This window comes from Gekko japonicus, unplaced genomic scaffold, assembly GCF_001447785.1.
Source record: "Gekko japonicus isolate JY-2015 unplaced genomic scaffold, Gekko_japonicus_V1.1 scaffold641, whole genome shotgun sequence".
Taxonomy (NCBI): domain Eukaryota; kingdom Metazoa; phylum Chordata; class Lepidosauria; order Squamata; family Gekkonidae; genus Gekko; species Gekko japonicus.
The window spans coordinates 40,655-52,321 of NW_015177027.1; the positions used below are offsets into that span (position 1 = coordinate 40,655).

An 11,667-nucleotide genomic window follows, 5' to 3' on the forward strand; every position below is an offset into this window, starting at 1 on the left:
TACAATGAGAAACCAAGTGACTCGCGTCAGGATCAGAGTCCAGTTACAGGTTACAATTGGTAACGTGTAGTTGACTGGGTTCCCCCGACTGTGATTCAGACATTGACAAGCGAGGGATTAGGACCGTGGTGCAGGGCAATCAGCCTGCTTTTCCCTGGTGCCATTTTCCTAATCCGAAACAGCCTGTTTATTTGCCCCTTAGGGGACTGCACATATAGGGTCAGATATGCGCTACAAATTCTGTGCTTGGAACTCAGTTCCCAACTGTGCAGGGGCCCAATTCAGATTCAGACCGTGGCAGACAAGGAGAGTGTAAAGTACTCGGTTCAATACATCACAACGCCTTGTGTTGGTTCCCAGGACACAACAGAAAGCGAGCTCAAACCTCTCCCTTCCCTGCTGATTTTGTGAACTGAAATACCTACTACTAGCCCCAAGAGTTACCCAGGTGGGGCCTGGTCCATTGGGTCGTGAACCTCATCCCGCTATTATGACTGATTTCCAGATAACCGAGATCAGTTGCCCTGGAGAAAATGGCCACTTTGGAGGATAGATTCTGTGGCATTATATCCTGCTGAGGTCCCACTCGTCCCCAAACCCTGCCTTCCCCACACTGTACACGCAAAACCTCCAGGTATTTTCCAACTCATAGCTGGTGGCCTGAGGCCTAGAGATCTTTCAGAATTGCAACTGATCCCCAGATGAGAGGTCAGTTTCCCTGAAGAAAATGGCTGCTTTTAGGGTCTCCAGCCTCCAGGTGGGGCCTGGAGATCTCCTGCTTTTACAACTGATCTCCAGCTGACAAAGATCAGCTCCCCTGGAGAAAATAGCTGCTTTGAAGGGTGGACTCAATGGTATTGTACCATGCTGAGGCCCCTCCCCTCCCAAACTCCACCCTCTCCTGGCTCCACCCCCAAGGCCTCCAGGTATTTTCTAACCCAGACCTGCAATCCTAGCTGCTTTAGAGGATGATTCTATGACCGTATATCCCATGGAGGTCCTTCCCCTTCCCAAACCCTGCTCTTCCCCAGGCTCCAGCCCCAAATCTCCATGAATTTCCCCAACTGGAGTTGGCAAACCTACTTACCACACTGGGGAAACCAAGTGTACTGATCTACTAGTTCAGGTATGCTGAACACACAATGTTAAGTGTACTTAGTGCTTCTAAGTTAAAAGGTTGCTCTCTCATAAAAATGCTTTGTGTTACAACCTCAGTGGACTATAAGGAAGGCCGAGCGCCGAAGAGAAGAATAGATTCTTTTGAACTATGGTGCTGGAGAAGACTCTTGAGAGTACCTTGGATTGCAAACAGAACAAATCAGTCAATCCTAAAAGAAATTAACCCTGACTGTTCCCTGGAAGGCCAGATAATGAAACTGAAGATCAAATACTTTGGCCACCAAATGAGAAGGGAGCACTCACTGGAGAAGACCCTGATGCTGGGAAAGACTGAAGGTCAAAGAAGACGGGGACGGCAAAGGAGGAGATGGTTAGACAGTGTCATAGATGCAACGAACATGAAACTGAGCAAACTTCAGAGGACGGCGGAAGACAGGAGGGCCTGGCGGGATCTGGTCCATGGGGTCACGAAGAGTCAGACTCGACTGTGCGACTGAACAACAACAACCACCACCTCAGACTTACCTGAGTGTAAATCTCATTGGACCAAATGGGACTTTCCTCTGAATTTAACTAACCATGGCTAGTAAATGTACACACATTTACTTGGGAGTAAGTCCCATTGACCTCTGTGGGACCGATTGCTGAGTTGATAGAAGCAAGTTGCAGAAATACTAGTTAGTTAATGTTAAACAGTTATATAAAATATGTAGAAGCCTGCCTTTTTCCCAGGCAACTGGGACCCAGGATGGTTGAAAGGTTAACACCGTTTGAATCCATAGGAATAAATAGATAAAAGTTAAATAAATAAAAGTAAACACACAAAAAATAAAATATACATTTAACAATAGCATAACAACAGTATATAAATTATATGTACTCAACAACGAATAAAAACAAAACAAATAATTATGACATAGAAATAAAATGTGCATTTTTTCCAAAACATTAAAAAAGTCGGAATCTAAGGATAAAATTAGGCCTCTATATCTGCAGCAATAAAATGCATTTTGTCATATCCTCTATTGGCCCTCCTGATACAACCTACAAGGACATCACCCACGTGGAGACGTCATTACAGGGCCGTTACCCCGGTTGCAAGCGTAACGTACGGTTGCTTAGGCAACGCTTCCCGCTGCTTTTCTTTCTCCCCCGCCTCTCCCGATTCAACGAAGCCTTCAACGACCTGCGATTGGATTGAGAGTTTGTCTCTCACAGACCTAATCCCTATTAAAATAGATGAGGGCGGGTTTAAGATGTATCCAATAGCACTTCAATGGGAGGAGGGACGTTCAGGCGGAGTTCAGAGAACCGTCTCGCGGGTTTGATAGGCTTGCAGATATAAAACTGGGCCAATTCCGCTATCAAGAAGGCTGGGGAGACAATCGATTCAGCCAATAGACGTAGAGAAAGGGGGTGGGAGTTCGGCTCTTCGTTCCCCAATTTTTTTCTGGCTGGGCGCATACGTAAAAGATCCTCCAATGACTAGGCGAATAGTATGGTGATTGATGGAAGCAGTACTCAAATAGACGTATAAGAGAGGCGGGGTTAGTAAAAAAAATGAACCAATGAAACGGCCGGGAGTCACAACCCTGGCATCCAATGGCATCCGAACCGCCCCTGCAAGGCTTCAGCGTGAACCCCGCGCACCCTTCAGAACCGGAGCCGGGAGCTAAGATGGCGGCCGCCGACGGAGATGACTCGCTTTACCCTATTGCTGTACTAATCGACGAGCTGCGGAACGAGGACGTCCAGGTACTGGCCGTGACTGCGGACCCTTTGCTGTGTATTGAAGGGTAGCGCTTGTGGGCTAATTGGGTCGCAGAGGCCCGAGAGACGGGTCCCCGGCACAGTGTCCAATCAGCGGCGGTCTTTCATGTGACAACCCGTACGTGCGCCATCAGAGGCCGTACTTGATTGGTTGCAGTGGTTTTCATTTGGGGAAACGAGGAGTAGGGTGTTGGCTAATGGGAGGGTCTGTATTTTTTGGCCTCGTTTGCCGCAAAGACAGGCACCACGTGATTGGCCGGGCCACCTGTTTCCTTGGTACCGCAGAACCTAGAGTGGTCGCCGTGTTCGCTTTCCCTTTTCTCCCATTCGTGAAAGGAGGCTTCTGATTGGGCGGGGCCCAGTCCATTTGTTACACAGAAGCGTGCCGACCAATCAGAAGAAAGCCTTATGCGGAGGGGGCGGGGCCTGGTCATTCTTGCTTGTTCTTTCTTGGCTGGGATGCTTTTGGCCAAGCCCCAGTTCCTTTGGGTTTCAATGGGGGAAGGGATGATTGTCATGCTGCGGAGCCAATCGGGAGCTCGGCCATGGGGGAGTGGGGGTGGCCCATTGGATCTGGCCTCGTGATGCCTATAGGGGTATGTGACACTCCGGACTGCCTCGCCCTTTTGGGGGGTTTAGGGAATGCATCGCTCTTAATTGGTGCTGAATCCCATTGTGGAATCCCATTGTGGAATCTAAAGTCTTTAAGGTGCTACTGGACTCTTGCTCTTTTTTAATGTAACCTGAGTGATATTAATTCCATAGGGGTAATCCCACATCAGTTTGCTGCAGCAGAATAGACCAGGAGTCCAGTAACGCTTCAAGGCAGACCTTGGAGAGACAAATATGTGCCATAACAAGATATGGAATCTATATATAATGGGGCGGGGGAATCACTGATCAAATAACTCAGTGTAATATGAATTGGGATATATACTCCACATTTGTAGTAAAGTGGTTTCCTGTATTAGGTTATTTGACTTCTCACAATGTGGTCCCTAAAACATTGATTCATATGGACTTGCTTAATATCTGACTTTTAAAAGGTTGTATGATATGTCACCCCACCTTAAAAAGGATATTATAGCTTTGGAAAAAGGATAAAAGGGTTGGAACACTTTCCCTATGAGGAAAGGTTAAGGCGCTTAGGGCTCCTTAGCTTGGAGAAATGACGACTGAGGGGTGACATGATTGAGGTTTATAAGATTATGCATGGGAAAGAGCAGGTAGAGAAAGAGGTACTTTTCTCCCTTTCTCACAATACAAGAACTCTTGGGCACTCCATGAAATTGCTGAGCGGTCGGGTTAGAACAGATAAAAGGAAGTACTTCTTCACCCAAAGAGTGATTAACACTTGGAATTCACTGCCACAGGAAGTGGTAGCGGCTACAAGCACGGACGGCTTCAAGAGGGAATTAGATAAGCATATGGAGCAGAGGTCCATCAGTGGCTATTAGCCACAAGGTATAGATAGGGACTCTGGGGCAAGTGATGCTCTGTCATTTTGGTGCTTGGGGGGGTCAACAGTGGGAGGGCTTCTAATGTCCTGGCCCCACTGGTGGACCTCCTGATGGCACCTGGTATTTCTGGCCACTGTGTGATACAGAGTGTTTTACTGGATGGGCCTTTGGCCTGATCCAACATTGGCATCTCTTATGTTCTTATGTTTGGTAGTTGGTTGATTTAAATTCAGTGTTATGATCCATCTCTCTAATGCAGCATAATAGAGAACTAATTTTGTATGACATTCTAGGCATATTATATGTTCAGTATCTTACTTACCACAAGGTTGTATGATACTCTTGTGTTCTTGTTTTGTATACATGTTGTAATAAACTCAATCAAATTTTACATTTTTTTTTTTAAAAAGGCAGAGCTTGACAAGTCCCAGGTCGCCATAGCGCCTAGAAATTCCACGGTGGCACCAGGAAATTGCAACAATGATTTTGTTGCTGTATCTCTTAGTGATCCACTGAAGGGGAACAAAGCTGATTATTGTTTCCCACCAGAATGCTCTGTTGTATGACATAAAAAGGTGCATGGAGTTGTTCCTCATTAGTTTTACCCTATTCCTCTGTGGTAGAGGTCCAGTGGCTTCCTATACTGGCTTTAACATTCGATTAAATGGAGCTTTAAAAAGGAATAATGAAATTATGAGGAACTGGGAAGACGTTAGGCTAGGCTTTGCTGTGGTGGTGGCAGCCATGGTTACCCCTGTTTATATGCTACGATAATTGAGTAAGGTCTTTTAAAATATTTTTGGTTCTAGTTTCTACTTAAGGTGATAGCCATATGAGCAGTACTAGATAGACAGATAGAATAACTGTGCCATAGCTTCCATAAAAGTATGAGGAACCGTGAAGAGTTTATAGTTTGTGGCAGCAATCCTTAGGAAGTGTGATCATTAAAGGGAACTCTGAAGGCTGGACAATGAGCATGGCTCCTAAATTTTGGGGCTAGCCCCTAGAGCCAACGAACATTTGTCCAGGTCTGCCTTAAAGAGCAGCCAAATTTATTCTGATGCAAGGTTTGGTGACTCAAAGCTCCCTTCAGGAGGTGGTGGAAGAAATTTTGTTGGCTTCTGTTGCCACTGGACTTCTGTTTCTGTGAGAGAAGTAGAAAAGAGCGAGAGTACAGCAGCACCTTAAAGACTAACAGAATTTGTGGCAGGGTAGGCGCTTTCGTGAATCGCTGCTCACTTCAGAAACTTTTTCAGATGCTTCTTCAGATTCTTCAGGTACCTGAAGAAGTGAGCAGTGACTCACGCAAGATCCTACCCCGCCACAAATTTTGTCAGTCTTTAAGGTGCTGCTGGACTCTTTCTCTTTTCTACTGCTGCAGACGGAGTAACAGGGCTACCCTCCTTGATCTGTGAGAGAAGTGTTGTTGCTGATGAAATGTGACAAAGGAGGCCCTTAAGACTGGCTTGTGGATGACGCTATATCTTGTCTGCAGATCTTGTCTATGCATGAGATCATATCAGGAATTGGGGATCTGGAGACACAAGGGGGCATGGCGCCCACCAGCGCTCCCTCTAAGGTGTGGAGTCTTGTAAGCAAAAATTCTTCTTTGTGAGCTACGGGCATTAAAACAGTGAGCGAGAAATTTAGCTGCGGCATCAATTAGTTTGCTCTGGAGCCCTTCCTGAGCGAAGACAAAAATGTGTGAGCCGGAGGCTAAAAAAACTGTGAGCTAGCTCACACTAACTCAGCTTAGAGGGAACACTGGTGCCCACCCAAAAGGAATTCGTGAGTTGGCTCAGAGGCACGACTGTTGGCTTCTGTGGATGGCTTGGCGGGATTCTTCCCTATTGTCTCCTGTAGGGCTACATGGCTGTTGTGGGTATGATGGGATTTGGCAGAGGCAACACTTCGGATGCATCCCTTAATTAGCTGGTTCTGTTTATATACAGGGTTTTTTTTGTGGAAAAAGGCCAGCAGGAACTCATTAGCATAATAGGCCACACCTGACAGCAGAAATCTATTAGCATATTAGGCCATACCCCTTGCCTTTCCTTTGGCTTGCCTGGGCACCCTGTGGCTGCGGGGAGCTCAGGTAAGCCAGCCCTTGGACAGGCCGGGGAAGGCATGGGGAGGCATTTAAATGCCTCCACTATCCTTCCAGGGCTCTCTTGGCCCACCTGCCTCGGAGTCGCGCGTGGGGGGGCGCTCTCCAGGCCTTCCCTGTGTAGCCACGCACACAGAGGTTTTGGCTGTAGTGGGTGTGGCCAACTCTGAAGCCATCCGGAACTCCGTTCCTGTGCGTTCCTGCCCCAAAATAGCCCTGTTTATATATAAAACTGCATGTGGTCATTTTTAGGGTAGCATAAGTAAAAATACAGATCCTCGCTCTGAGATGCTTATGTTTCTGAATTTTAGTTGGGGGGGGGAGGTAGAATGGCAAGTAGGGAGGAGTCACAGGAGGACGGTTATGCACAAATGCAGCTGATCTCTGATGCGGGGCTTGAGAGAATTCTGAACGGAAAATGTGACGATTGTCTGGCTTTGGTTGGACTGTAGTGAAGGATTGCTGCATTTGGTCATGTCCATCCCTTGCTTTCCTGTCTCTTTTCCCCCTTCGTTGAATTTAAATTGTATGCACCTGGCGGGCAGAGTCCTCTCCCTTTCTTTATGAAGGCCATGTAAAGCGGCACTTGTGCCCGTTGCGGATGCTGTATAGCCAGGGGTCATTTCGTAGAAAAAGAGCTAGGGGAACTCATTAGCATAACTCATTAGCATATGCCACACCCCCTGAAATCAGGGGCCCGGCGGTGGACCTGCAAGGCCAGCGGGAGTGTGAGGCCCCAGGCAGGCAGGGGTGGGGAGAGGCGGGGAGGAAGCAACTTACCCTCCCTCTTCTCCTGCCTCCTCCTGGCTGAATGAGGGCTTAAAGCGGGGCGGCCAAAAGCAGGGGGTGGGGCTTTGTCATGTGCCCCGCCCCCCTGCACCTCACCCGGGGGAACTGCGTTCCCCCCCGAAATGACCTCTGTTAGCTAATACTGAAAAGGCTGCTAATAGATGATTGGAAGGGTATTCCAGAGCCTGCGAACCTGGGTGCTGCTAAACCCCTCACAGCATCAGGGTGGCAAAAACGGTGGCTGCCTGAAGTGATTTAAGCAGCAAGTCTTGTGCGTTTGTGTTCCAGGCCAAGCTGATCTTGTATCACAATAAACTAAGCTGAACTGTGTGCCAGGCCTGATTTGTTAGCCCCTGTTGATTCCCTGCCTCCCTAGCCCTGCCTAGGGTTCTGTATGCAAGCATGCCTCTCTGAGGACATACCAAGGTAAAACTGGGACTTGCTCAGCAGGTCGGCCCGGTGACACAGCAAGGGGGAGCGGGACAGGGTGGGACTTGGTGTGCCTGATCCCCGGGCACAGCCATGTAGCGGTAGTAAGGGTAGTTCCGGGAGCTGCTATTTCTCTTGTTCTCTAGCCATAATGCTGATTGCGGTGTGCTGTGTTCATGGAGTGAAGAATTTCAAGCCTTGCAAGAGTAAAATAAAAAAAGAGAGAGGGGTACATCGAGTGTAAGACTTAGCCTTAAAAACAGTTGTGTGCCTGCACACTTATGGTGAATAACAAGTCACCTTCAGGCAACCGCACTAAGGAAAGCTTGTAACGTAGAGAGCATTTGTTCTTTTCTCTCATTCTCTCTCTGCCAAAAGCAATAATTTTTTTAGCAGTGTGTGGGCCTATACGATAGCGTATTAAACAAACAAACAAAAAACTCTGAAGCATTGTGCATGTTTGTTGGTGGCATGCCTCCAAAACGCGCTATCGCAGATTTTGTCCACGCTTAGGTGTGATTTTGCAAAGGCCAGTCCTGACCCTTTGAGGCTGCTGCTTTTCCATCTGTTGCGTCCTCCTCCTTTGCGCTGCCCTAGCACAGGGAATTAGCCACCCAGGCAACAGTAATGAGATATTAGGAAGATAAGACCATGAACCCTTAGGCCAGAGGTGTCAAACTCGTTTGTTACGGGTCTGACATAAATGTCACTTTGTCGGGCCAGGCCGTTTGTGCTGTAAAGTGTAATGCCAGGTACTGGAGATATAAACTTTATAAAGGACGCAGGCAAACCCAATCAACAATATTATTTTTTAAACTCAAAATACAAACAAAAGCAATTGATTCCTAAAGCAGTTAATTTACTAGGGAACCTAGAAAATCCCCAATAAATGTATTTAATCATATGCAAGACTAGTTTTTTTCCCTAAAGGTAAAGATTCCCTTGCTCGAAAGCCAGTCGAATTCGACTCTAGGGTTGCGGTGCTCATCTCCGTTTCAAAGCCGAAGAGCCAGCGCTGTCCAAAGACGTTTCCGTGGTCATGTGGCTGGTATGACTAAACACCAAGGCGCATGGAACGCTGTTCCCTTCCCACTGAAGTGGTACCTGTTTATCTACTTGCAATTTCTTGCTTTCGAACTGCTAGGTTGGCAGGAGCTGGAACTAGAGATGGGAGCTCACTCCGTCATGCGGCACCCGGGTCTCGAACTGCTGAACTACCGACCTTCCACAGCCTGCAGTTCAGCGTCTTAACCACTTGAGCCACCACAGCTTCCTAGTTTTTTTCCTAGGGATACCATAAAAGGGGGAGTAACGTACATTTCTATACATACCAGTTGCTTGTGGGCCAGGTAAGAGCCCTGGATGGGCAGGTTCCGCCCCCCCCCCCCCCCCCCCCCCATAGGCGGTTCTTATCTGTTAATGAACTGTTGCTTTTGCCTACTGCAAGCCTCTTTGATAGAGCACTAGAAATACAAGCGGTTGAAGGTCTGGGACAGCCTGACCAAGTGGAATGGCTCATACGGGATGGTTGTAGTTAAGATAACCATGGGCTCATGTGAATTTCTCCTCTGTTGACTTGTAAATTCACATGGTGGGCCGCCATGTCGGTCTGAAGCAGCAGAACAAAGGCCCCGGTCACACGGGCAGGAAAATGCGGGGGGTGTGTGGCTTTTTGCCCTGGAGCAAAATAACGCGCGGCTGCGCAATCAGACGTCTCGTCGAGGTCCCGTGGTTAGGGGGGAGGTGCCGATCACAGGACAATCCTGGGGCGCAGCAAAGAAGCGGCCTCCCTAGCAAAAGGCTCCATGGGTTTAGCCCCTTCCAGGGCTGCAGAGGAATGCAAACTGTGTCCTCCGTCCGTCCGGTCTCCTCCAGGAGGAGCTTCGGCCGGGCTGCCCTCCCGCCACGCCCCCCTGCACCTCCCCCTCTGTCGCCCAGTGCAGAGAGTTCCTCTTGAGCAGGCCAAGCCAGGATTGGGGGGGTACGGAAAAGAGGAGGGGGCTGTGTTGTTTGTTTTTAAACGAAGTGTGCACATGCGCCGTTGGGTGCTTGTGCACATCCCGTGAAGACTTGGGGGGGAAAAACTTTTTGCGTGGGGACATGGGTGGGCGCCGGATGCCACGACCTACCACCGGAAACGCGATCAGGCGCCCGCCCTTGCCCTGCAGTTTCCGGGAACTAGTACCTCGGAGGTACTAGTTTTTTACCCCGCATCTTCGACGGGAAGCCTCGGGTTCGCCACAGGAGCGCTACGCTTCCCAGATGTGGCGCTGTGATTGCGCCCGGAAAATCCACCTATCTTCCGTCTCTGTAGCGTGGCTAATGCTCCGTGTGACCGCAGCCAGTGTTTGGGTCCAGTGGCACCTTTAAGGCCAACACACTTCCTCAGACCCATTTCGTGCTTGCCCATGAAAGCTTTACCCCTTAAATAAAACTTTGTCGGGCTTAAAGGTGCCATTGGACTCAAACGTTGCATTGATTTTGTTCTGAACATGTCGGGAGACTCAGGAAAGAGAAGGAGTCCAAGAACACCTTAAAGACCCCCCCCCCAAAAAAATCATGGCAGGGTATGAGCTTTTGTGAGTCACTGCTCTCATACCCCGCCACAAATTTTGTTCGTCTTCAAGGTGCTGCCGGACTCTTTCTCTTTTCTGCTGCTACAGGCAGATTAACACAGCTACCCAGCTTGATCTATCGTCTTCGAGACTTGTTAGCTGAGTCCTTGTGGGGAGAAAAGTCTCTCAGGCATCAAAATATTTAGGGGACAGCACCAATGCTTTGGCGCCTGCATTGTCAGGATCTTGGTCCTGTGTGTGTGTCTCACTGTTGGGATCAGCTGGGCTTATTCCCTAGTAAGTATCCCATTAGATTGTAGCTGAAGGTACCAGAATGAACACGGATCGCTCCTGTGTTGACTGGAGAAATAAGGCCTCCTAGATCAATAGAAGCGGTAGGCCAGATGCTGGGTCACGGTCCTGCGAAGGATCTGCACTGATGCAGCAGAATCTGTTGATCACTGGGGAATGCGAAGCAAAGACTCTGGAACAGGCGAGTTTGGTTGTCGTCTGTGTAACCTGCTGCTTGGACTGATGTCCGGTTCTTACTGCATAGCCTGTTTTGTTTTGTTTTGTTTTTTGCTATCTGTTCATTGGTCCAGGTTGTGTGTGATGCTCCAGAGTTAATTTGAGCTTCTGCCATTCTTGCACATGCGTCCCTTGCAATAACGGGGCAGATCAGTAGAGGAGTTTCAGATGCAGTCCGAGTTCTCGGAGGATGCGGGCCGCGTTCCCAACAAGTCTTATCCAGCGGGAGTCCATGAAGACTGCCTCGCACTTCCGTACTGTCACTTCTGTCTCTCGTTTTCCCCCTATTGCTTTGGGTCCGCCCCAGTGTTCCTTCTAAGCTGAGTTAGTGTGAGTTTTTTAGCCTCCAGCTCACATATTTTTGTCTTAGCTCCGGAAGGATGGCCCCAGAGCAAACTGATGCAGCAGCCAAATCGCTCGCTCGCAGTTTTAATGCCAGTAGCTCACAAAGTAAAATTTTTGCTCACAAGACTCCACAGCTTAGAGGGAGCATTGGTCGTCCTCCCTGCCTTTTCCACGTGTGTTTTGCTTAGAGATGTAGAATTTCCGGAAATTTTGAAGCTCGGAAAAAACCCCGGTTTTTCACCAGTTTTTTTCGGGGGGGGAATGGAATTTTTGGAAAAATTGAAAAAATGCTGCATTAGCATTTCTTTTGTCTTTTCTAGATTGAAAGTCATTCTGTTACTTTAGGAACATAAAATATGACTATGGACATTTTTACTTGGCATGAAATTATCACAACTAGCATATTAAAAATATAGTGTATCCAAACAATTATTACAAACAGAATACCCACCCACATGCAAAAACAAAACTGAAACCTTTTTATTGTCTTCTGACAATAGCACCTCCTAAAGGAAGAAATGCATCTTGTTCTTGCATTGGAGAGTTCAGTTTGTAACCTAGGACT

At 48.1% G+C, this 11,667-nt stretch overlaps 1 protein-coding gene across 1 annotated transcript in view; it reads left to right on the forward strand.

Moving 5' to 3' along the window:
* The first annotated feature begins 2,731 nt into the window (after positions 1 to 2,731).
* The window catches only part of PPP2R1A (protein phosphatase 2 regulatory subunit A, alpha), a 34,644-nt gene continuing 25,708 nt past the window's right edge, over positions 2,732 to 11,667 (forward strand). The window contains exon 1 of the mRNA XM_015427855.1: positions 2,732 to 2,874. Coding sequence (XP_015283341.1) covers positions 2,797 to 2,874 — 78 coding nt within the window. The 5' untranslated portion in view covers positions 2,732 to 2,796. The remainder of the gene's footprint in view (positions 2,875 to 11,667) is intronic.